The 21955-nt window shown below is 39.8% G+C and overlaps 1 protein-coding gene across 1 annotated transcript in view; it reads left to right on the plus strand.

Annotated features, from left to right (window-relative positions):
- The window catches only part of si:ch211-168d1.3 (ras and Rab interactor 3), a 35106-nt gene that overhangs the window by 10842 nt on the left and 2309 nt on the right, over positions 1–21955 (plus strand). Inside the window, exons 2-10 of the mRNA XM_017719051.2 lie at positions 1335–1460; positions 2212–2320; positions 4126–4198; positions 4518–4609; positions 5985–6346; positions 9965–10463; positions 17468–17773; positions 20046–20177; positions 20700–20866. Coding sequence (XP_017574540.1) covers positions 1335–1460; positions 2212–2320; positions 4126–4198; positions 4518–4609; positions 5985–6346; positions 9965–10463; positions 17468–17773; positions 20046–20177; positions 20700–20866 — 1866 coding nt within the window. The remainder of the gene's footprint in view (positions 1–1334; positions 1461–2211; positions 2321–4125; positions 4199–4517; positions 4610–5984; positions 6347–9964; positions 10464–17467; positions 17774–20045; positions 20178–20699; positions 20867–21955) is intronic.

A 21955-nucleotide genomic window follows, 5' to 3' on the forward strand; every position in this document is an offset into this window, starting at 1 on the left:
CGGGCAGAGGAAGTGACAGTGGAGTGGGCTTCAAAAACATGATCTATAAAAATAACCTGAAGTGCATAGGGATGAGCAGGAGTTATGATGAGAAGAACTCTCCTGAAACTAACCAGACACAGAGAGATAGAGAAAGAGAAAACCACCCTCTGTTCTTTGCCAAGTTTTTACAGCCTTTTTGATGAGGGTGTGTGTGTGTGTGTGTGTGTGTGTGTGTGTGTGTGTGTGTGTGTGTGTGTGTGTGTGGCGGTTGAGTAGGTGTCTGGGACTGAGTGGGAATGCCTGTTAGCATGTGTAGGCATCTGTTGCTATGGCAACCATCTGCCGCTACACTCAAGCCCTCTCTAGGCTGCCCACACAGTGTCACACTGCCGATACTCAGACGGAAAAGAGAGAGAGAGAGAGAGAGAGAGAGAGAGAGAGAGAGAAAAGACAAAGTGTTGGAGATTGTTTGGTAATCATCAGTTTAATGTGATTTTTGGTGGTGTTAATGGTGGTGCATGTGTATGTTTGTGTGAGTAGGCCTAAGTGATAGAGAGTGGCCAATTCTTTGTCACTATGACACTGGAATTGCTGGTATTTCTGTATGACATCATGACCAAAGGCGAAGATTTCCAACCATGTGTTTGTTTTTTCCTTAAAGCCCCAGGCAACCAAGTATGTAAGTCTTGTGAGCACACAATATACAAAGTAAGTCCTGTGAATAATTTTCCCACTATATGGCAGATATACGTAGTCACTTAGTCAATTTTTTTTCAGTATAAACTGGGCAGTCCTATTCCTGTGTATGTCCCTCACCAATTACAAGGATGATGTGGCTTGTCCTGTCCAAAAATCAGTGGCTGCTGCCAGTGCTGGTTAACCCTTTTGTGTTGTGAGAAGTTTGAGAACCCAAATTTTGCCAAATGTTGGGTCATACTTATTATTTAACACAAGAAAAATCAGGACAGTGAATACTTGCCGTCTAAGAAGCCAAAACATAAAGAAGCAAAGCGAAATCAGGTCAGGCAACAGCAGAAAATCTGATGGTCACTAAACCCTTGAAATGGGAGGGATGAAGGAGGTTGGTTGCAGTCTGCAGCTTCACTGCTGAATCTTACACGCTGCAAACCCACATCTAAAATGGGTTTCACAATATCCTATTAAATATAATTAGACGTCTAATATTATTCATCCTGAAACATGATGATGATCCTGTAATGTTGGATGACCACCACTGACACCCACCACATTGTGGATCAAGAATCTGTGTTCTCTCTGAGGACACTGAACACTGTGCCTGGATGTTGCGTATGTGTGTGCAAGTGCTTTAACCCCTCTGCTCTGTGTTACAGATGGATGACTCTCTTCAGAAGAGTCTTAGTGTTCTGGACCGCCTCCTCCTCACACACTCCATCTGGCTTCAGCTATCAATCAATCCTGACTCCGCCCTCTGCATTCTGCAGAGAGAAATAATCGGGGTGAGATCGCCATTGAATCACTAAAATGTATCAGTTTGTAATCAGTTCATGCCAAGTAGCCAGTAATCATTCCCTCATGTTTCTGTAATCAGTTTGCCTGCACCAGTGATCGTGTAAGATTATCACATTGGGAAGACACATCATATTTGTGAGAATAAAAGTTACGGCTGTGTGCCAAACTCTTCAAAACAGCAGCATTTTAAACGTTTTCCACATACACAGGGTCAAAAGCAATTCCAGCATTTGTCCAATTATAACATTTTCTGAATTAAATCATATCCGATTGCTAGTTAGGTCTCCTCATCACACAATGCTACCACCTTTGGTGCGGGGCGGGGCGGGGGGCTTCTTCCGCGTCATGAGACACACCACCACATCTCTTCAAACTGCCACTAATACAACGTAACAGCTCAATGCACTTAGAGGGGTACACTAACTGCCAAATATGTTACAATATCGAACAGACTCCCTTGCTGGCTAACTCCCTTGCTGCATTAAGTGATGGGGAAAAAGTGGAGGGGGGGGTGGCATCTGTGGCCAAGTGTCCAAGAGAGTGAAGCAGTTACACTTTCCTGGACTCCTGACCTCAGATCAGTAAACTGGTTTACTGAATGTGAAATTCATTTGTCAGTTTCTTCATTTCAATGCCTTAATAATTAAAATTATTAAATTAAAATTTAATGTAAAAAATATTTCTACTTTTTTATATTGATTGCTTTTGTTTGAATTGTTTATGCTGGTCTCTTCACAGACTTTTCTGGTGTGTAAGTGTGCATCTACTCAAAGAAAGGTGCTGTGTGTGAGAGTCCAGGAGAGCAGCGTGAGTGTCACACAGTACCCCATCCGTGAGGAGGACTCCAGTGAGTGTAACACACACACAGACATGCTCAAGGCAAGGCACTGACATGAAGGTGACACTAAAACATTATAGTGCATACATCTACACACACCTCAGATCCTAATATATGTTCACATAATACATTTATTATGTAATAATTGCAGTATTTGAAGTTGTGTTGACATCTTGAAAATACATCTTTAATGTAACCAGTAGGTCTGTTCAAGGTTCCGTTCCACACACCCCTTCAAACTATTGAATTCAGCTACTTTAAAGTGCATGTATTGCTGATACAGTTCAGTGCAAAGAATAATATTCAGTCATGCACACACAGCTTCTACAAACTCCATAGAGAGCATTGTCAATAGAATAGGATACTCTGGAACAGCTGTACTTGATAAAAGTCACAATGCCCAATGTGTATGAAAGCAGTGGAACTGCATTCTCTGGAGTGATGGAACACTATGCAATACCTTTGGTAGGAGTTGGAGTGGCATTTCCCATTCAAAATTAATCATATATCAGTGCTTGACCTCACATCCTCACAGTAGTTTTCCAACATCTTGTGTAAAGCCTTTCCAGAAGACTAGAGGTTGTTATGGCAGCAATTGGGACAAACTCACTATTAATACCTTTGAATTCAGAAGAAACACTGGATGAGCAGGTGTCTGCAAACTTTTCAACATTAAAGGCTGGTTTCCCAGACATGGATTAAGTCTAGTCTTTGCCAATGGTGAATCTCCATTTGAAATTCTTTTTAGTACAGGATTAGGATTAATCTGGGTCTGGGAAACTGTAGTGTATCAAAGCCTCATACCTACTGGCCAGCTGTGACTGAGCTAAAATATTTTTACATTATTTATATTTTTCTTTGTTGTTTTGGTCTTAATATAGTCATACAGTTATCCAGACCTCTCATGAAGTGCATGACTGTGTTACGACTCTCTTTGTCCTTTGTGCTCTCTTAGCAGTCACATGTGGACAAGAGATAACAATGTTAACAGATTTGCATTTCAGTAACAGCATGGTCAATCTTGGATTGTGTTGCTCTTGGTGGAAATGGGTCCTCAGACAGCTACTGTACTAAGTACATTAGATTTGCTTTGCACCAGTTATATACCATATTGAGCATTTATACACATACATATTTCATATACTCATAATTCAGTGATTCATACCACTTCTCTTTTGTCCACTTTAAGCATTGACACCAAATTTGTTAGTCACTCAAACCCTATCATGCCCACAGCTCTGAGGAGAAAATGATGAGTAATGTGTGTCCTTCACTGATGGTCACAGCACAGTCTAATCTTCATCATGTGTTTGGCAGGTACAGAGCAAAATATCAGCAATCTGTCAAAAGTAAAAGAGTTTAACAATTACTAAACAGTGATTCACAGATTTCATTTAATTAATCTGTTTTTATAGCAGCCCCAGTGCCAGAACTCAGTTATGAGTGTTGTGTCTGAATACCACAGAGGGTCCTGAGGAGGGGGCTGTGTATTCACGCAGCAAACACACACACACGCACATTCATTCACACACACACACACACACACACACACACACACACAATAAAACTAGCTATATTAAGTATAAACTGTAAAGCTGAAGCTTGATGAATGACTCTCTAATGCCAAGACTGTTTCCCAGTGACCAGGCAGTGAGCCTGGTATCTTGACATTGAGTTCCCTTTTATTAAAGTAAATGAAACATACCCTATTTACTGACTATTTTGTTGATTATTTTTATTTTTTTGATTCATTTTATGTTGTGAAGTCACTGTGTGCAGTGTGTATATGATTTGTTTTATGTGTGTCTCTGCAGCATTCTCTTTAGAGAGTTCAGCCTTGAGCTTTCCTGACCTGTGCAGATTAGTGGCCTTTTACTGCATCAGCAGGTAAAACATGCGCACACACACACACACACACACACACACACACACACACACACACACAATCATACAAACATACACACAGACACACCCACAAATACAATCTATCATGTCCTGGGAAAACTCTGTCTTATCTCTTTAACAGATGAGAAAAAAAATCTTTAGAGTTTTACACTATTTTGACTTAATACACCCAAACCATGTACTTCTTAAGGTTGGTGTGAGCAGCAGAGTAATACTTTCTAAGGAATGCTATACTGCAGTCCAGTAGAAAATAAGTGTGGGTGTGTAAATGTGTTCGTGTGTGTGTTTGTGTTTTCCACAGGGATGTGCTGCCCTTCCCACTGGAGCTTCCTGAAGCTATCGCTCAAGCCACCAACCACACACAGCTAGAGACCATCTCACACCTCGGGTTGGGTAAGATGATAATTAAACACATGCAAATGTGTACACACACAGAATGCTATAGGTGAATAGAATAGAATAGAATAGAATAGAATAGAATAGAACGGGGAAGAAAATAAATGAATAGAAATGAAAATAAACAAATAGAATAGAACATAATAGAATAGAAACAAACAGAATAAAATAAAAGAATAGATTATAATTGAATAAAATTGAAAACAATATAATGCAATTGAACTGAGTCAAATAGAGTTGAATAGAAAAAAGAACAGAATAGAACAGAAAAGAATAGAAAACAAAACAGGAGAATAGAATAGATAGAATAAAACAGAGGAGAATAGAACACAACAGATTAGAGGAAAATAGAATAGAATAGAATAGAATAAAACTGATATAGAATAGAAGTGGTACCAGAACTGCTGTTTTGGATGGGCATGGCCTTTTCATGAGTGGGCTGAACCATGAATTCACTCCTGCAGGCGGGGAGTTAAAGGCTACAATACAAAAAGTATAAACCATAACTGAGGCGTTTGATAAGTGTTCAAACACTGCAGTATAAAAACTGCAGTAGGAGAAACTGACAATCTAGCCGACCAGAACTCTTAAAACTTTGAGCTTGTGAAAAAAAAAAAATCTAAACTTGCATCTCTTGCTCTGCACACAGCAGCAATAATGTCCAGCACAACTTTAAAATGATGCCAATTTCTAACATTTAACATGGATGTCTTTGGTGGTCATGAGTTGATAGATGATTGTTCCACATTCAGAATTGGATAACTGTAGTTAGTGTATTTATCATATGCTGTGTGCACTACTTGGCTCCTCTGTGCTTAAATGTTGATCACATTCACTGCTAACACAGGAATCGAAAAACGTCTCATATCAGCATGATGAGAATTAATCCCTAGATTTAGTGTTGAGAATGGTAGATGAGTGTTTGAGTGTGTTGGTGGCTCAAGAGGGAGCAACGCTTAGCAAACCCACAGTTATTGTTAAAATGTAAATTTTGATTGATAATAGCAAAAAAATGTATTGTTGAATATATGATGTTTAATGAGTGCATTTTCACTTGTGTTTTTGGTTTAGTTATTCATAAGATTTTATTATTAAAAGAAAATTTTAGCAGTCATTTTTGGTGGGCCAATAACAAAGGTGGGTCTAGACGCCCTGGGCCCAGTAATACTAATAACGAAATAATTTTAATATTATTTGTTATATTAATATAAATTTGTTATAAGCAGTAATACTGTTGCCACGGAAACAGAAAAGAACAGAATCAACAGAATAGAATGGAAAATAACAGATCAATACACAAGAAAATAATATAAGAGACATAATCTGAATAACAGATAGAGTGACATAATCTGTTATTCTAACTCCCTCTCAGACTTTTGGAGTTCTCAGACCTCCCCTGGTCCTCCTAATGGCCCCCCTGCAGTGTCCGTGCGTCGGACATCCAGAGCAGGATCTCCATGCTTCATCAACCCCCTCTTTCTGCAGCCCCCCCAACCCAGCCGAGGGGCCTCACACAAGCGGCACAGGTTCAAACGCAGCCTGCGAGTCCGCGTCTCTACTGAGTCCTCGTTCTGTCTGTCTTCTGCGGAACCAGAGTGGAGTGACTCGGACAGACTGAGGGCCGATCCAGGGGGCTCAAGAAGGGCAGGGGGACTGAGCATGCTCAGACGAACCCCTGCTCTGGTTCCCACCTCGGAGGAAGAGGATGAGCACATGCTGGGAGAAATGCCTCCAGTAAGTGTGTGTGTGTGTGTGTGTGTGTGTGTATGATTGCAGTAGCATGCAGAGGGGGTGGATATAGGTCTCTAAACATAACCTTTGTTAGATTCACCTCCTCCTACAGAAAAGCAGTGATGTTTTTAAACATTATAAAACAGGGTGAAGTGCTCAGCACGTGTATGTTTAACACCAACTCAAGCAACATCACATTTTAAAGCACTTGTTGGAGGTAATCCATTGCTCAGAATCATAATTTCTACCGTTGCCCCTAATGTTGAGTTATTGATGACTAGTGAGACCAATTGTGGAGCCACAAAGGGCATCCTCTTTTTCAGATGCCTTTGCTGTCTGTTGGCTTTTCTCTCATCCTCTAGCTTGCTTATCCCACCTAGGGAACAGTGCTTCCAGGTGACATGAGCATCAGCATCTTCCAAGTAATGACCAGCAGGGTGACCAATCAGTAACACATTACAGTAATTTAATTCATCCTCAGTTATGAAAGCATAAGCTAATTTCTCAGCATCTTGTAAGGTTAGCATATTACATATTTCTGTTATGTTTCTCAAGTGATAAAATTCATTCTCATAATGGTGGAGAGATAGTGGTAAAATGGATGTCATGTTTTTAAGATGAAAAGCAACGGAATCTTCTGACACTGACAACAGCAACAACAGCGTACAACACCAGTCAGCAGAACGCTGCATCAGGAGTTAAATTTTCCTTTTGACTTCAGAAAAACAGGATGAGCAGGATGTTGATGTTTTCAGAAATCTGGGTGCTGAATGCTCATAATTGAAGTCCAGGCATACCTGTTCATGGACAGAACTAAATTGCATACCAATTCTACTGTGTGACATGGACTAACATTTTTTTTCAATGCTAATGTAAACAGCATCAGAGATATCACATATATAGGACTCAAATAATAAACTACTATCCAGGGTTAGACTAAGATCTTTGGCTGTATCTTTTGGTTGCACAAAAAAACATTAATGTCAAGGATAAAATCTGGAACAGTCTTAGAACCCTGGAAGTTCCTGATCATCTAGGCTTTTGTCTTTATCACATTATTTCAATATGTGTAACCATGCCACTGACTGGCTGATCTTACGTGTGTAAAAATAAAAAGGAAGCATAATGTTTAGAAATTATTTGTTTGTAATGGGGAGCGAGGAGACGGACGCATATGCGGAGATAAGCGACTTTTATTAAGGGCAAATTCAGGGTCATAGTCGAAACGGTCCAGGTTCAAACAGCCAACATGGAGGGGATGCAGGTCAGACATGACAAACCAAAACACAGAACTTCAAACAGGAAGCCAACACTACAAACATCCAAACACGTCAAACAACACAAAGACCAGTGAAAACTAAGAGCAAGCATGGGGCTTATAAAACAGGGATAACGAGGGACAGACAGAAAACAGGTGGCGACAATCAGGGCGGAGTCATGAAACAAAGGGTTGGACTAAGAACCAATACAAAGCACGTGGATGAAAAAGTAAACAAAAAGCACATGGACAGGACTGGGAGGGGCCAATTGTGACATTGTCATAGAAGCTGTAAATAAAGAGGGGACAGTAAGGGCCCTAAAACAGAGCTTTGTGGGATGCAACATTTCACTCTCCTCTTCAAATCTCATTTTGTTAAGCATTGGCTATGATGTAACACTCTACGAGGCACACAGAATACCTTTTGAGAGGCCATGTACCAGATCACAAGATCAGAGGAGGATCATTCTAGTTGAACTTCAAGACCGGTGCTGCTATCCTTAGGACAATAGGACCCAGCCAAGATATTGGAAGGATGGAACATTTGTGAGCCCATCACACCCTTATACGAACACAGGCACTTTATCTTTCTTGGTCACCTGAGTCATCAACCCATTGGCCTTTCTTGGTCATATAAGGACATCAACAAGTTTGGCCAGGCAGGCAGACTTGAAGAGCACATCCCATAGAAGCTCTCTGTCCATGCTGTCAAATGCCTTGGAGATTGTATCATTTTGTATCATTTGTTATATCATTTTGGCTAGGACTTTACCACAAACAGCAAGGAAAGAAATTATTCGACCGTCATCATAGATGGATTTATCACCTTTTTCTAGAAATTGTGATTATTTGTATTCCTCCACTGTAGAGGGATGCCCTCATCGATGCAGACTTTGTGATCCTCCTTGTGTCAGTGGTTCTAAAAGGGGCTGTCAATGCCAGGCAGCTGCTAGAACTTCCATAAATGTTGGTGGCTTGGTGAGGTTGTGAATAATTGGCTTTTTTTCTAGAATGGTATGGTCTACAGATGCATGCTAATGCTGCTGCTCTCAGGGATGATTTTCTCAGGGAAAGGTTTTCCATTAGATGTTGTAATGGTGACATATTCATTGTGCAGTTCCTTCTTATCAGGATAGCTTTGGATCTCTCACACTTTGTCTATGGATTGCTCATTCTAAAACTGCCACATTGTCTTTAACATTTTTCTGTGAGCTACTTTCCATTGCTGTGTATCAGTTCTGCAAGAGGAGTTGTTCAATGTTGTGTTGTTTGCTTGGTACAGGGTTGCTGAAGGTGCTAAGTGGGTTATCAATGGTCTGCCAGCGAGTGACTTATCTTTTACTTTGCGTTCCTAAGACGATTGCAGTTCAGCACTCCATTGACTGAACTTGACTCAGCTTTTGGAGGTGTAGTGGGGGCACAATAGAATATAAATTTTGGTTGTGATCATACACTGAATAGTCCAGCATTCTGCTTCTTTTCGTTGCCTGGCCCTGCAAGTGTCCTTAGCTGTGAGGAAAGGTCCCTCTCAGCCCAGGAGGTCTTGTAGCTCTTTTTGGTACTCTTTTGCTCAGTTACATAAGGGTCTGTCAAGACCAGCTGCCACTCAGTTCCATGTGTAAGTATCTGCTTACCATGAGTTGCTGGTGTATGGAGGTCTGACTAGAAGGTTCATACCTGCTATTGTTCAGAAACACAAATGCATATCATCACTGTTGTGTCACGATTGGCCCCTCCCAGTCCTGTACGTGTTTGTGTTTTGGTGTAGTCCACGTGCTTCTTTGTTTTGGTATCCGTAGTCCTGCCCCTTGTTTTGTACTCCGGCCCTGATTGTTTTCACCTGTCCCTTGTTTTCCCAGTGTTGTATTTAATCCCTGTGTTTGCCCTTTGTTTTCGCTGGTCTTTGTTTGCTTTGTTTGATGTATGTTGGTTGTGTTGGTGTTATCTGCTGTTGTTTGAACCCGCTTATTGCTTATTGTTTGTCTGTCATGTCTGCCCCCCGTCCAATCCGTGTTGGCTCTATGACCCTGGACTGTCTTGACCCTGATTTTGGATTTGCCCTTAATAAATCTTGCTTATCTCCGCATATGCGTCCGTCTCCTCACTCCCTGTTACATGTTGAAAGAAAAACCTGTATTGTTGTTAGCATATTCTTTCTTTCATATGTTAGCATATTTTCAAGCTGCTAACACCAAGTTTTAGTGTGCAAACATAACTTTTGTAGTTTGTAATACTGCGGCATGTGGACAGGTAAGAAATTCTTTGTAGAAATGCCTGGTAGACCAAGACTACATTAACACTGCTTCTTGTTAAATTACAATACATATAGTTTTCCCAACCCAACTGCCCATCTTTTATTTCAGGACACGTCAATGCCGCAACAAGAAGAGATGCAGGAGATGGTCCAGGAAGAGGGTGTCTGCTTAGCATTGGAGCGTCGTCGTGCGCCTTCCTTGGCTGAGCTGGACAGCAGCAGCTCCTTCAGCAGCTTAGAGGAGGAGGACTCTCAGCTGGATGCCAGCCTGCAGTGGCCTCCTGCAGCACGGGGCTCCCGTTTCCCTGTGGCCAACCCAGCCTCCACCCTGCGCCGCATGAGCGCTGCTTTTGTATGTGTGTTCGCCCCAGAGCGGCGAGTGGCCCGGCTGGTGGACGAGCTGTCCAGGGACAGGAGATCTGTCTTTGGCAACTTGGTCCAGGAGTTCCTAGAGAAGCAGAAGGAGGAGATGAAAGCCCCAGGCTGGAGCTCCGCCATGCAGCTGCTGCAAGGAATCAGGAGGTTCCTCTCACAGGCCAAGAGCCTTCTGCTGGAGGCTGGAGAACTGGAACCCCCCATTGAAACGCTTGTACCTGAGAATGAGAAAGGTATGGGGCTCTTGATTAGTGTAATGTCCTTTTTTTACCTTAAAAAAGTTATTAATGTAGAGTTACTCTGCTGTATGAATATAACAACATAATTAATTACATAACTAGATAATGAATTACATTTATACTTGGTTCACCTTAAATGTAATTACAACATTTAATGTGTAGTTATATAATCATTTACAATTACATAAATGTTATATTCTGTACTGACAGCTTTGTGTTTGCACTTCTAGGCTAGTTTCTGAACATTTGTTGGTCCCCTATCCCAATCTTCTTCTTTCATATGCAATAGTAGAAAAATAATTAATAGTTAATTTATATTTATCAGGAAAAAATAGGAAAACCTGTAGATGTACTGTTCCTTTTCTACAACCGATATACATTTCTAAAAGTACTTACTAATCGACAGTTTAGCAGGAAATGGCTCTGTGCACTTCATTGTGAACAAAAATAAACAGAAATTTAAGTGTTTATGTCTTTCTTTATGTTTTTCATCAAATTTTAATCATGATAAAATACCTTCCATACCCTGGAGTTGATTGAAAGTGGAACCGTAATATATCTGCATGTTTCAATGAGCAATAAATGAGAAAGAAGTCACAGCAAATTAAACTTTGATTTTATTTTCACTAACAGTAACAGTAGTGTTGAAAATTTCATGTTGTTTTTGTTTTGTTTTGCTTATTGAATCTTCATTGAAGCAGGCTCAACTAAAATCAGAATCACATTCACAGGGTTGGTTTAGCAGGCTCTGGATTGTGTGCATTACAGATGAGTAAGCTGTATATCATCACAGCTGGCTTGTGCTTTGGCAAGATAATGATTTCATTCATTTTGACAGACATTGTTCAGCCTGTCTTAATCTGGGAGGCTCAAAAACATGATCAGCAAATCGGAATCCAATAAGATTATCAGTTATATCACTGCCCCAAATCACACTCACCACCTGAGAGAGTATGTGTCTCACTTTGCGTGTTTGTGTGTGTGTGTGTGTTTATGTGTGCGTGTATACTGTCTAATGTAATGCATTGCATCATGCATGATTCATATTGGCATGTGCAGAGGTAGGAACACGGTGCATATATATATATATATATATATATATATATATATATATATATATATATATATATATATATATAGGGTGTATCCTGCATTTCACCCAGTCACACCTGCGATAGGCTCCAGCATCCCCGCAAACCAGAAGGAGAAGTGGCTTTGAAGGTGTGTGTGTGTGTGTGTGTGTGTGTGTGTGTGTGTGTATATTGCTAGTAAAAGGTTGGACAGTCTTTTGCCTTCAGAACTGCCTTAATTCTTTGTGGCATACTTTCAACAAGGTGTTGGAAACATTCCTCAGAGATTTTGGTCCATATTGACATGATAGCATCACGCAGTTGCTGCAGATTTGTCGGCTACACATCTATCATGCGAATCTCCCGTTCCACCACATCCCAAAGGTGCTCTATTGGTTTGAGATCTGGTGACTGTGGATGCCATTGCACTACAGTGAACTCACTGTCATGTTCAAGAAACCAGTTTGAGATGATATGAGCTTTGTGACATGGTGCATTATCCTGCTGGAAGTAGCCATCAGAAGGTCGGTACACTGTGGTCATAAAGGGATGGACATGGTCAGCAACAATACTCAGGTAGGCTCCGGCATTTCAACAATGTTCAATTGGTACTAAGGGGCCCAAAAAGTGCCAAGAAAATATCACCCACTCCATTACACCACCACCACCCGCCTGAACCATTGATACAACGCAGGATGGATCCATGCTTTCATGTTTAAGCCAAATTCTGACCCGACCACCTGAATGTCGCAGCTGAAATCAAGACTCATCAGACCAGGCAACATTTTTCCAACATTCTATTGTCCAATTTCGCTGAGCCCATGCGCATTGTAGTCTCAGTTTCCTGTTCTTAGCTGACAGTAGTAGCACCCAGTGTGGTCTTCTGCTGCTGTAGCCCATCTTCTTCAAGGTTTGACGTGTTGGGCGTTCAGAGATGGTGTTCTGCATTCTTGGTTGTAACAAGTGGTTATTTGAGTTACTGTCGCCTTTCTATCATCTGGAACCAGTCTGCCCATTCTCCTCTGACCTCTCACGTCAACAAGGCATTTTCGTCCACTCAACTGCCACTCACTGGATATTACCAACAACCATGCCACGTTCAAAGTCGCTTAAATCACCTTTCTTCCCCATTCTGATGCTCGGTCTGCACTTCAGCAAGTTGTCATGACCACCTCTACATGCCTAAATGCATTGAGTTGCGGCCATGTGATTGGCTGATTAGCTATTTGTGTGCAATTGTACCTAATAAATTGGCTGTTGAGTGTGTGTGTGTGTGTGTGTGTGTGTGCGTGTGCAGTATTTTAAAATGGCAAAAAATCATTACATTAATTTGGTTTTCAGTCAAAATGGGCATTCAAGTCAAAGGAAAACAGGTGGAAAAACATACATTTCCAAAACTGGAGTTGAAAAAAGTTACAGTCTTCTCAGTTTCCCCCTTGGTTTTTGAACTCTGTAGAGCACAGCCTGTTGCAGGGATGCGGGTAGGTGTTTTCAGTTGGGAGTGCTGAAATTTTAAGCAGAGTACATGTGACATGACAAATGACATCATAAGTAATGATTTGCCTTTTTAATTAGATTTTTGCTTTTTTATTTATTTCATTTCTTCTGCTGATTTACATCAACCAGAATGTGTCATATAGTGCTATATTGAGGTGAGAGACTACAATATATACATCTAGCTGACACATCAAGCCACTGAAGCACATCATTGCTCTCTCATTCTGGACAAACTTTATGCAAATGAGCCAAGTGGCGACTAATCAGATTATTGGTATGTAGCACAGTAACTGATTATGTGACGCTCATAGTCATACGATGAGATCACTGTAATGAAAAGCTGGTTTTCACTTAAACTTGGTGTTCACTTCTGCTGCAGATTTTGAAAATACAAAAATACAAACTCCAGTCTAAAGTAAGCACACATGAGTCTACACTACACTCAGGTTGCTATAAAGCTCAGAACATTTTATAACAGTTGCATCCTGAAATCAGCTCCCCCACCTCTAATGTCCCTGGTCTAGCCACTACCACATTGTTGAATTAAGTTTTAAAGGCTAATCTGTGAAGGCTAATGTTATCTTATTATTGGAATTTAAATTCCACTTAAATGGTGTAGCAGTTCCAAGCTAGCACCAGTTCAGGTGTTTGAATGTAACCCTGTGGTGCAGAATTCTGGTCCTGGAAGGCTGGGATCCAGCACAGTTTGGTGATTTTCCTGCTCAAACACACCTGGTTCACCTCTGTTCATTGCCTGGCTATGTTTGAGGAGGGAAAGTGCCCAACTGTGCTGGACACCGGCCCTCCAGGCCCGGAGTTGCACATTCCTTATAATTTCTACATAATTTAAGGTGGAATGGGAAATGAAAATAAGAAGCTGTCTTCAGCTTCATTTCATCTCTATGTGATATACAAGACTCAGTTACAAACCGGGCTGTACATTAGTTCACAGCAACCAGTCCAGAATGGTACCTACCCATTGGAAATTTTCCTGACTCTCCTGATTACCCACTCTGGCATTGTCTTATACTGTCTGATAGAAGGCTGGATGGACCCCCACTTTGTGAACAGGAAGGAAAGAGAGATAGGACTGAGGAACAAGGAGGAGATGGGATGGTGGTGGGGTATGAAAATGGAAGCTAGAGATGGACGTTTATATGACAGCAGATGGGAAGGAAAAGAAGTTTTTCACCATGTCCCACTAAAGGGACTCCCTGCAGTGAACTATGGAGCAGTGGAACTCTGGAGCTCCATCCAGCACCTTTGGGATGAGTTGAAGTGGAATCAATACAACATCAATACCTGACTTCACTAAAGCTCTTGTGGCTGAATGACATCAAATCCTCACAGCAATGTTCAAGCAATAAGTGTAAAGCCTTTCCAGAAGAGTAGAGGCTAGAGCAGCAAAGTGATGATGGTGGGTACTGTTGGGGGGTGTTTTGGAGGGTGATGGGGAGAATGCTGGGGGAGCAGGTGTCTTCAAATGTTTGAACATATATAGTGTGTGCATTGTAAACTGAGATTTCCTTCTAAATAATTTGGATGATAGGTCTTAAAGGCGAGTGTGCCTCTGTGTTGTGTGGATGAAAGTGAGAGAGAGAGAGAGAGAGAGAGAGAGAGAGAGGAAAATGGAAAGATGCATGTGACTAGGCAGAGAATAGCACAAACACATGGCTTCTGAGTCTTTGGAGCGAAGCTGCTTGGTGTTGCGTTAGCAGCGCTGTGTTGGTGGAGACATTTGCATTTTGTGCTTCTCGTTTATCATAAGCACATATCATAGTCCCACGCACTCTCGTCAGTGGAGGCGCAGTGTGTGTGTGTGAGGTGGGAATAGAGGAGAGATAAAGAGCTGCAGAGTATAGTTTGCTCTGCACACGGGTTAGTGTATGTGTGTGTGTGTGTGTGTGTGTGTGTGTGTGTGTGTGTGTGTGTGTGTGTGTGCGTGTGTGTGTGTGTGTGTGTGTGTGTGTGTGTGTGTGTGTGTGTGTGTGTGTGTGATAATACGATAAGGTCCATCTGTCATTGGTTGCCGCCTCATGACAGCTCTGCATCATGTTTTCCTAAAAGGAGATTTGTTGGATTATTTTGATGTGGACGGTAACACTTAGCTTGTGTTAGAATGTAGATCCATATTTATTAGCTAAAACCCACAAAATTGCTAAACAGATGGAGAATTATGTAATAAGTATATAGCACAACATGTCACAGCTTAAAGTGCCCATATATAAATAACAAGTAATTTCTTATGTTTTATTTTTTGTGCTAGTCTGAAGCCAAAGTTTAGTTCAAGTTACTCCTTGATGTCACTCTGACTGATTTAACATGCTGATGTACTGATTTAGACAAAACATCTGGATGTTAACTACAAATAATACGAGGTTTCCCTGTGGAGAGGTTTGTAAATAGTTTTTAAATAAATTTAATTATTACTACATCATTATTATTATTATTATTATATTGTATATATTAATATATAACTATTATATTGATATTATTTGTATTTACTCTGTTATTAGTGTTTTTCTGAGGAAAAAAAAGCAAACACTTAATGCCCAGATCAATTGCATTTCTCAGGGGCCTAAAACTTTTGCAGTTGTATATATACATTGTATATGTAAATGACTCTTGTTTTGATTGGCTGTCCTGTACTGCCTCATTCAAAAAGCAGTCCAGGCTGAAAAACACCTTGTAACTTTAGTGTGAGTTGTTGTAGTGTAAAAAAATGTCAACTTAGAAAGTGAAATTATTGTGAATCTTGTGGATAAATCTAATATTTCTCATGTTGAGATCCTATATTCCTATATTGCGGGAAAATGTTGCTTCAGCTATGCCAGAATAGTAAGATAATTTTACTTGATAGATTACTTAAAACAAGTTAAAAACATCTAGAAATGAGATAAATAATCAGTAGGCTTATATCAATCTAAATATGAGAAATATAAGATCCATTGACTAGATTTAACATGATTTCATTTGCCATGTTGGGCTGATCTACTGTAGGCTAAATGGGTGGATATTTGTAAGTGGTTTGTTTTTTGTGACATCAAAAAAACAGTCAAATCTAAATAAGATACATTTGCAGCTTGATTTCCATACATGGACTGTGTGGACTGGGGAGTGAGAAGTGTGTTTTGAAACTTTAACAGTGGTTATGTACTATATTAAACCTTTTTATTTCAAAAGAGCAAGGACGGTTAGTTTTCCCTTATTTGGCCCTTTTATGGAGATTGTTGTTTTTTGGAGTCAGATTACAAAATCTTCTACCTTTTATTTTAGTCTGAGGTAAATGTTTTCTAGCTACTTATCTGACAATGGCTTTAAGTTCGTCACACACACGCACTCAAAAAAATGATTTATGTCCATCATAAACATTAAGCAAATATTTTACATAAAACTTATTTAAAAACATAAAAATATACTTTACTTATTTATGTTCATTAGATGCAAACCAATTTGGAAAAATCCAGAACTGATTTAATTAAATTGTATTAGACTTTTCTCTTAGATTTTTCCACTAAATCTTATTAAGAGGCAGCGCAGATGTGCAATAATGACAGGAAACGCATCTTGAACCAGGAAACTGCTTCAGCTGGCGTGGTGGACATGAAATGGCTCTTTTTATTAATGTTTCATGTTGCGTATTTATTTTGAGAGATACTCTAAACAACTCCAGCGAACTAGCTAGCTAGCATCCATGCTAGGTCTGATGTCATGTTAAGGGGTACAAAAGGTACATTAAACAGTGGGAGTGATTTATTGTGAAGCTGTATATAAAGATGTATTCTATTAATATTCAAATCAACAGTTCATGTTTTTTTGTAACTGTAGGTGACCTCCACATATTAGCAAGGCATGAAGTGACTAATAGCGTTAGCTAGCTAACTGGCATGATGGTTAGCAGAAGAGCTGCACCTCAATACGAATGTTGTGCACATAAACATCTGCTTTAATTAGTAGTTTAGTTGTGAGTGAATAGAAATTCTAAAGCAGGGAATTTGATCACAGCTGCAATCTTTAAAGTTATGTTTATTTCTTTTACATTAGACTTTACATGTGTCCTGTAATGAGCCTCAGCAAATACTGTTTAATACAGTTTGGACTACAGTAAATGTTTGTGAACTTAACCGGTTTTGTCATTTAATACATTTGCACAGTCTAAATAATTGTGCTGTGAGTACAGAAGGTACTGTTAACTCTTTAGAAATACATAAATGTTATTTAATTCATTCAGATTTATTGAACATGATGGAAAAACATCAATTATAATACCATTTTTACATTGGATTTCTGTATTTAAAGTGAATGGAAAATTGACATGTAATTAAGAAACATAAGTTTTAACTTTTGGGCTTAAATATTTTTTCTGAGTGCTGTAACCTGCACTGGCACGCACTTCAGTATTCCCAATCATAGTTTTGTGTCCTCTTGCAGACCTGGCCCTGGAGAAAGCTCTCTTTGGCTGTGTTCTGAAACCACTGAAGCTCCAGCTGGGCCAGACACTGCTCTCCCTCCACACCCAAGACGGCTCTCTCCAGAGATTCGCCAACAGCCTGCAGGCATGCCAGCAGGGCACGTTAGAACGCCTGGGTGTGCGCGCTGGAGTCCTGGATGCTCAAGGCATTGAAAGAGCGAAGAAGAAGCTAACTCTAATGCAGCGGAGCCACTCGCCCATAGACAAAGTGTTGCTGCTGCTACAGGTGTGCAAGAGTGTGTACAAGGCCATGGGAACACAACCTGGTGAGTGAGCCCTCCAGTCTCATGCCGGCCCCTACTCCCTCAGCCTGTCCATCACTGTTTGCATGTTCACCTGAAGTGTTCTCCATACTGAGAGCTAACCCAAAGGAAATGGTGGGAGCAGGAGTGGTCTAAAACCCTCTGACAGCGAACCTGCATGCAGATTTACTGACAGCAGTACACTGAAGTAGAACCTATTAAGCATGATGGAGGAAAGAGCAATAGGCTTCGTTAACCAATCATTCGTATGAAGAAATTTCTTCTTAAAACCCACTTACACAGTTTTCACAAAGGTTCTAATATTCACCAATGTTTTTTTAATGTGAGATTTGTTCTTTGGTAAGAGCGAATCCACACACACACACACCCAAGAGCACAAAGGTGCGATCGATGCTGGAGTTTAAGAACATGTAATGAATCTGATGTAGATTTTTTTTTCTAAAAAAAAAAAATAATAATAAATTGATATTGGTAAACAAGACACAACATTAGTATTCAATTATCCCTGTGGAAAGTAACTGTGGTAAATGGTCCAATCGTGTTCCGATGTCATGCAGTGATAGTATGTTGTTGAGTCTTAATCTTTTTCAAATAAAAAGAGTGCAAAGGTTCCGTTCAGTAAAAGCTGTGGTTGTAGTATAGTGTCATCTTTTAGCCACAAATGATTTTTTAGACCTCACGCTGTGGTGTAAGGATGTCCTAAATTGTACGCCTTAACAAATACGGCTTTGTACGCGCATGATATCTACCTGCCATACTGAGCATGTTTTACCAGCGTAGTGGTTTTAGAACAGTCACAACTATGCTAGGTACAATAAATGTGATATTAATGTATAATGTTATCACTATACCCACCCAGTGTTTAAAGGTTCAGTCATGTTCATTTGTGGAAAGCTATCTTACTATGTAAATCGATAAAAGAACAAACATTTTTAAAACCGCTGGTAAAGACATTTTTACCATTATTGGTATTGTAGTAATTTAACCATCACTGGTTCCAGGCCTAATAATTGTTTTTCTTTCCACATTAAACTTGAATACCTGAAAGCATCCGTTTAAAACACTTATTTTAGTGCATATGTTGATTGTGTCACTGGCAGGATGTTCTAGATTTTTGTTTTCTTTTTATATAAGCTCTAATCCTTACCTCTTGTGAAAATAGCACAGCTAAATGAGCAAAGTGTCAATCCGTAGTCATGGAGACAGCAGGTTCTCTAGGAGAGTATCTTAGGGCATCTTAAACTTTATTCATGTATTTTTCCCTTTCTGTTCAATAGGAGTGCCCAGTGTCTCACGAAGAAAAATGCTGTTAGTGGACTTTCTTTATTTAGTTCAGTGTTATTAGTCATATAGAATGTCAGTGGTAGTCTAAATATAGCACCTTAGGAGGATATTTAAGGGTATTTTACAGTAACATCACCCATAAATGCTTTTACAGAAACAGTGGGTACTAATTTAATAGAAATCTTTCATTTGGACAGTATTGTCAGATAACAAATCACTTGGAATAATTATGTGATTAAAAGAAATGAGATATGACGTATATTGGAGAACCACATGTTCCATCTCTCCTCTCTATTTTCTGTGATAGTTTTTCCCACAAGTGTTTGCATCCCTTATTTCTCCTGCCTTCTACATACACTATATAGACAAAAGTATTGGGACCTCTTAATTATTGAGTTCAGGTGTGGCACTGTCATAAGGTGTCGCAAGTCAGTTGGTGGAATTTCTGTCCTGTCTGATCTACCCCAGTCAACTGTAAGTGCTATTATTGTGAAGTAGAAATGCCAAAGAGGAACAACAGCTTAGTCACAAAGCGGTAAACATCTCGTCCGACATCAGTGTCTGACCTCACAAATGCTTTTCTGGATGAATGGGCAAAAATTCCAACACACACTCCAAAATCTTGTTGTAAGTCTTCCCAGAAGAATGGAAGCTGATATATTAATGCCTATAACTGTCCATATTAATACCTATATATTTAAAATGGGATGTCCTAAAAGCTCTAGTGGTTGTAATATAGATGTCCCAAAACATTTGTTCATTAAATGGTTCTCTCAGCTCTTTAGTGTAAAGCAGACGTTGCAAAGAAATCCAGCTCAAATTCTCAAAGTTCCTTACTCTTTACAGTCCCCTATCACTTCTCAAACTTCATCTCAACTCGGCATTTGCAAACCTGTGATTGGATGTTTATCATTGTAGCTAAATTTTAAAATTTCTGTAATTTTTTTTCTGTGGAGAATTTCTGACCTCTGTTTAATTTGCTGGCCTGCAGGTCAGGACTACAGCTCAGAGGAGTTCCTGCCAGTGTTGTCCTATGTGGTAGTCCAGTGTAACATCCCTCAGCTGCTGTTGGAGACGGAGTACATGATGGAGCTGCTGGAGCCATCATGGCTGACAGGGGAAGGTAAGAGCCCTTAGGAGAAAGTAGCACAGGAGAGAAGAACATTAAAGTTTTTGTAGACTGGAGGATTCTGACTAAGAGTGTAATCCACTCTATTATTACTGTCTGTAACATCCAATTATCAGTAATGTCAGGAATATTCAGTTTTTTTTTTGAATATATTGACTTTCAGACTTATGCATTTAATATAATTGGTTAGGTTTCAAAGTCTGTACTTTGAGCCCTCTGAGTGAGTTGATGAATAAAAGCTTCTCAAATGCCGTGGCATCCTGGTAAATGTGGTGGGATTGAACAAGCTCATTCTAATAGTAAGTTAAACCGGACCTCTATTCTGATGGTAATCAGCAACTGGTAAATTTATTATGTGAAGAATGTGTATACCCACTGACCTGGACCATTGCCAGCTGCAGTGTTCGCATGTTTTTTTTGTCAGCCATTCAACTGTAATTTTCTTGTGGTAAACACAGAGATTTACAAGTTTGTGAGGACCTAAGCCTGAGCTGCCACATTAATGTTTTTCTGTAGGAGGGTACTACTTGACGAGCATCTACGCTAGTGTGTGCCTAATTCAGAGCCAGCCTGGGACCCCATCCACTAGTGGCTTAACCAACGAAGCCAGAGAGAGTCTGAGAGAGTGGAGCAGAAGAAGGGGCCAAGAGGCCAAAATCCAAAGAGAGAGCCAACAAACCCAGGTTTAAAAGCTCTCTCTCACACACACACACACACACACACACACACACACACACACACACACACACACAGACACACACTCATCTGCTGGTCCAACCACACAAACTTCCAAACTTCTAGCATCCTTTGTTTCTATTCACTGTCTTCTTCCAGCAGCTGTCAGCACATGCTGTGCGATGCTTTATTCTGAATAACCTTGAACATTTTGTTCCTTTATTGGTTTGGGTACCTGATTTGGCTCCCATTTCATTTTTTTCCAAATATTTGACGAGTTATGTGCTCCGCCACCCCCATCACCACCTTCTCATCTCTGTGCTTCTGTCAGCTCTGTGTTTGTGCGAAATTTGAAGATGGTCCTTCAGCACCCACTTCAGGTCACATCTACCACATTACTGTACCGTAACAAAAAGAAACTTAAACAAAACTTTTTATAGTTACACTATGACTTCTATAAGATCATAATATGTTTTTTTTTCCTGATTTGTAACAGCTTTTTCAGTATCTATGCTATTTAATTACTAATTTCACTGCTTGCCAAATGTTTCTGAATGTTTTGATACCACATTAGAATAAGACTATGTCGTAAACATTTCAAGAATGATTAATAAGCAGCTCCAACACATAAAAAGTGAGCTGTTATATCTTCCAAATATGAATATGTGATGAGACTGATAGATTGAATGTTGATTGATGGAAAAGACAAAGCAAGACAAGTAAACATCAAAATCTGAGCTTTAACAGTATAAGTGAATGTGGGTTCACTATTAGGCATACAGCAGTTCATTATTGCTCTTTTTATTTTTGTGTTTGCTTATTAATGATATTAAAGTGTTAATGAGAGTTAATAAGAGTTAATAACCATTAATAAACACATTCTAAAAACCCTTTATAAGGGTAGTCTTATTCTGAAGTGGTACCAATGTTTTAATACAAATAAGCATGGTTTATTTGCCAGTTTGTGATAGCTTATTAAACACTAACAATGTTTATTTTGAGAAAAACAGTATCATATTTTTTTGGCAGTGCTATCTTGTGAATAATGCCAAACCCCAGACATTTATTGGCAGCGCTCATCTCACTGCAAAAAGTTA

This window comes from Pygocentrus nattereri, chromosome 2, assembly GCF_015220715.1.
Source record: "Pygocentrus nattereri isolate fPygNat1 chromosome 2, fPygNat1.pri, whole genome shotgun sequence".
Lineage (NCBI taxonomy): Eukaryota > Metazoa > Chordata > Actinopteri > Characiformes > Serrasalmidae > Pygocentrus > Pygocentrus nattereri.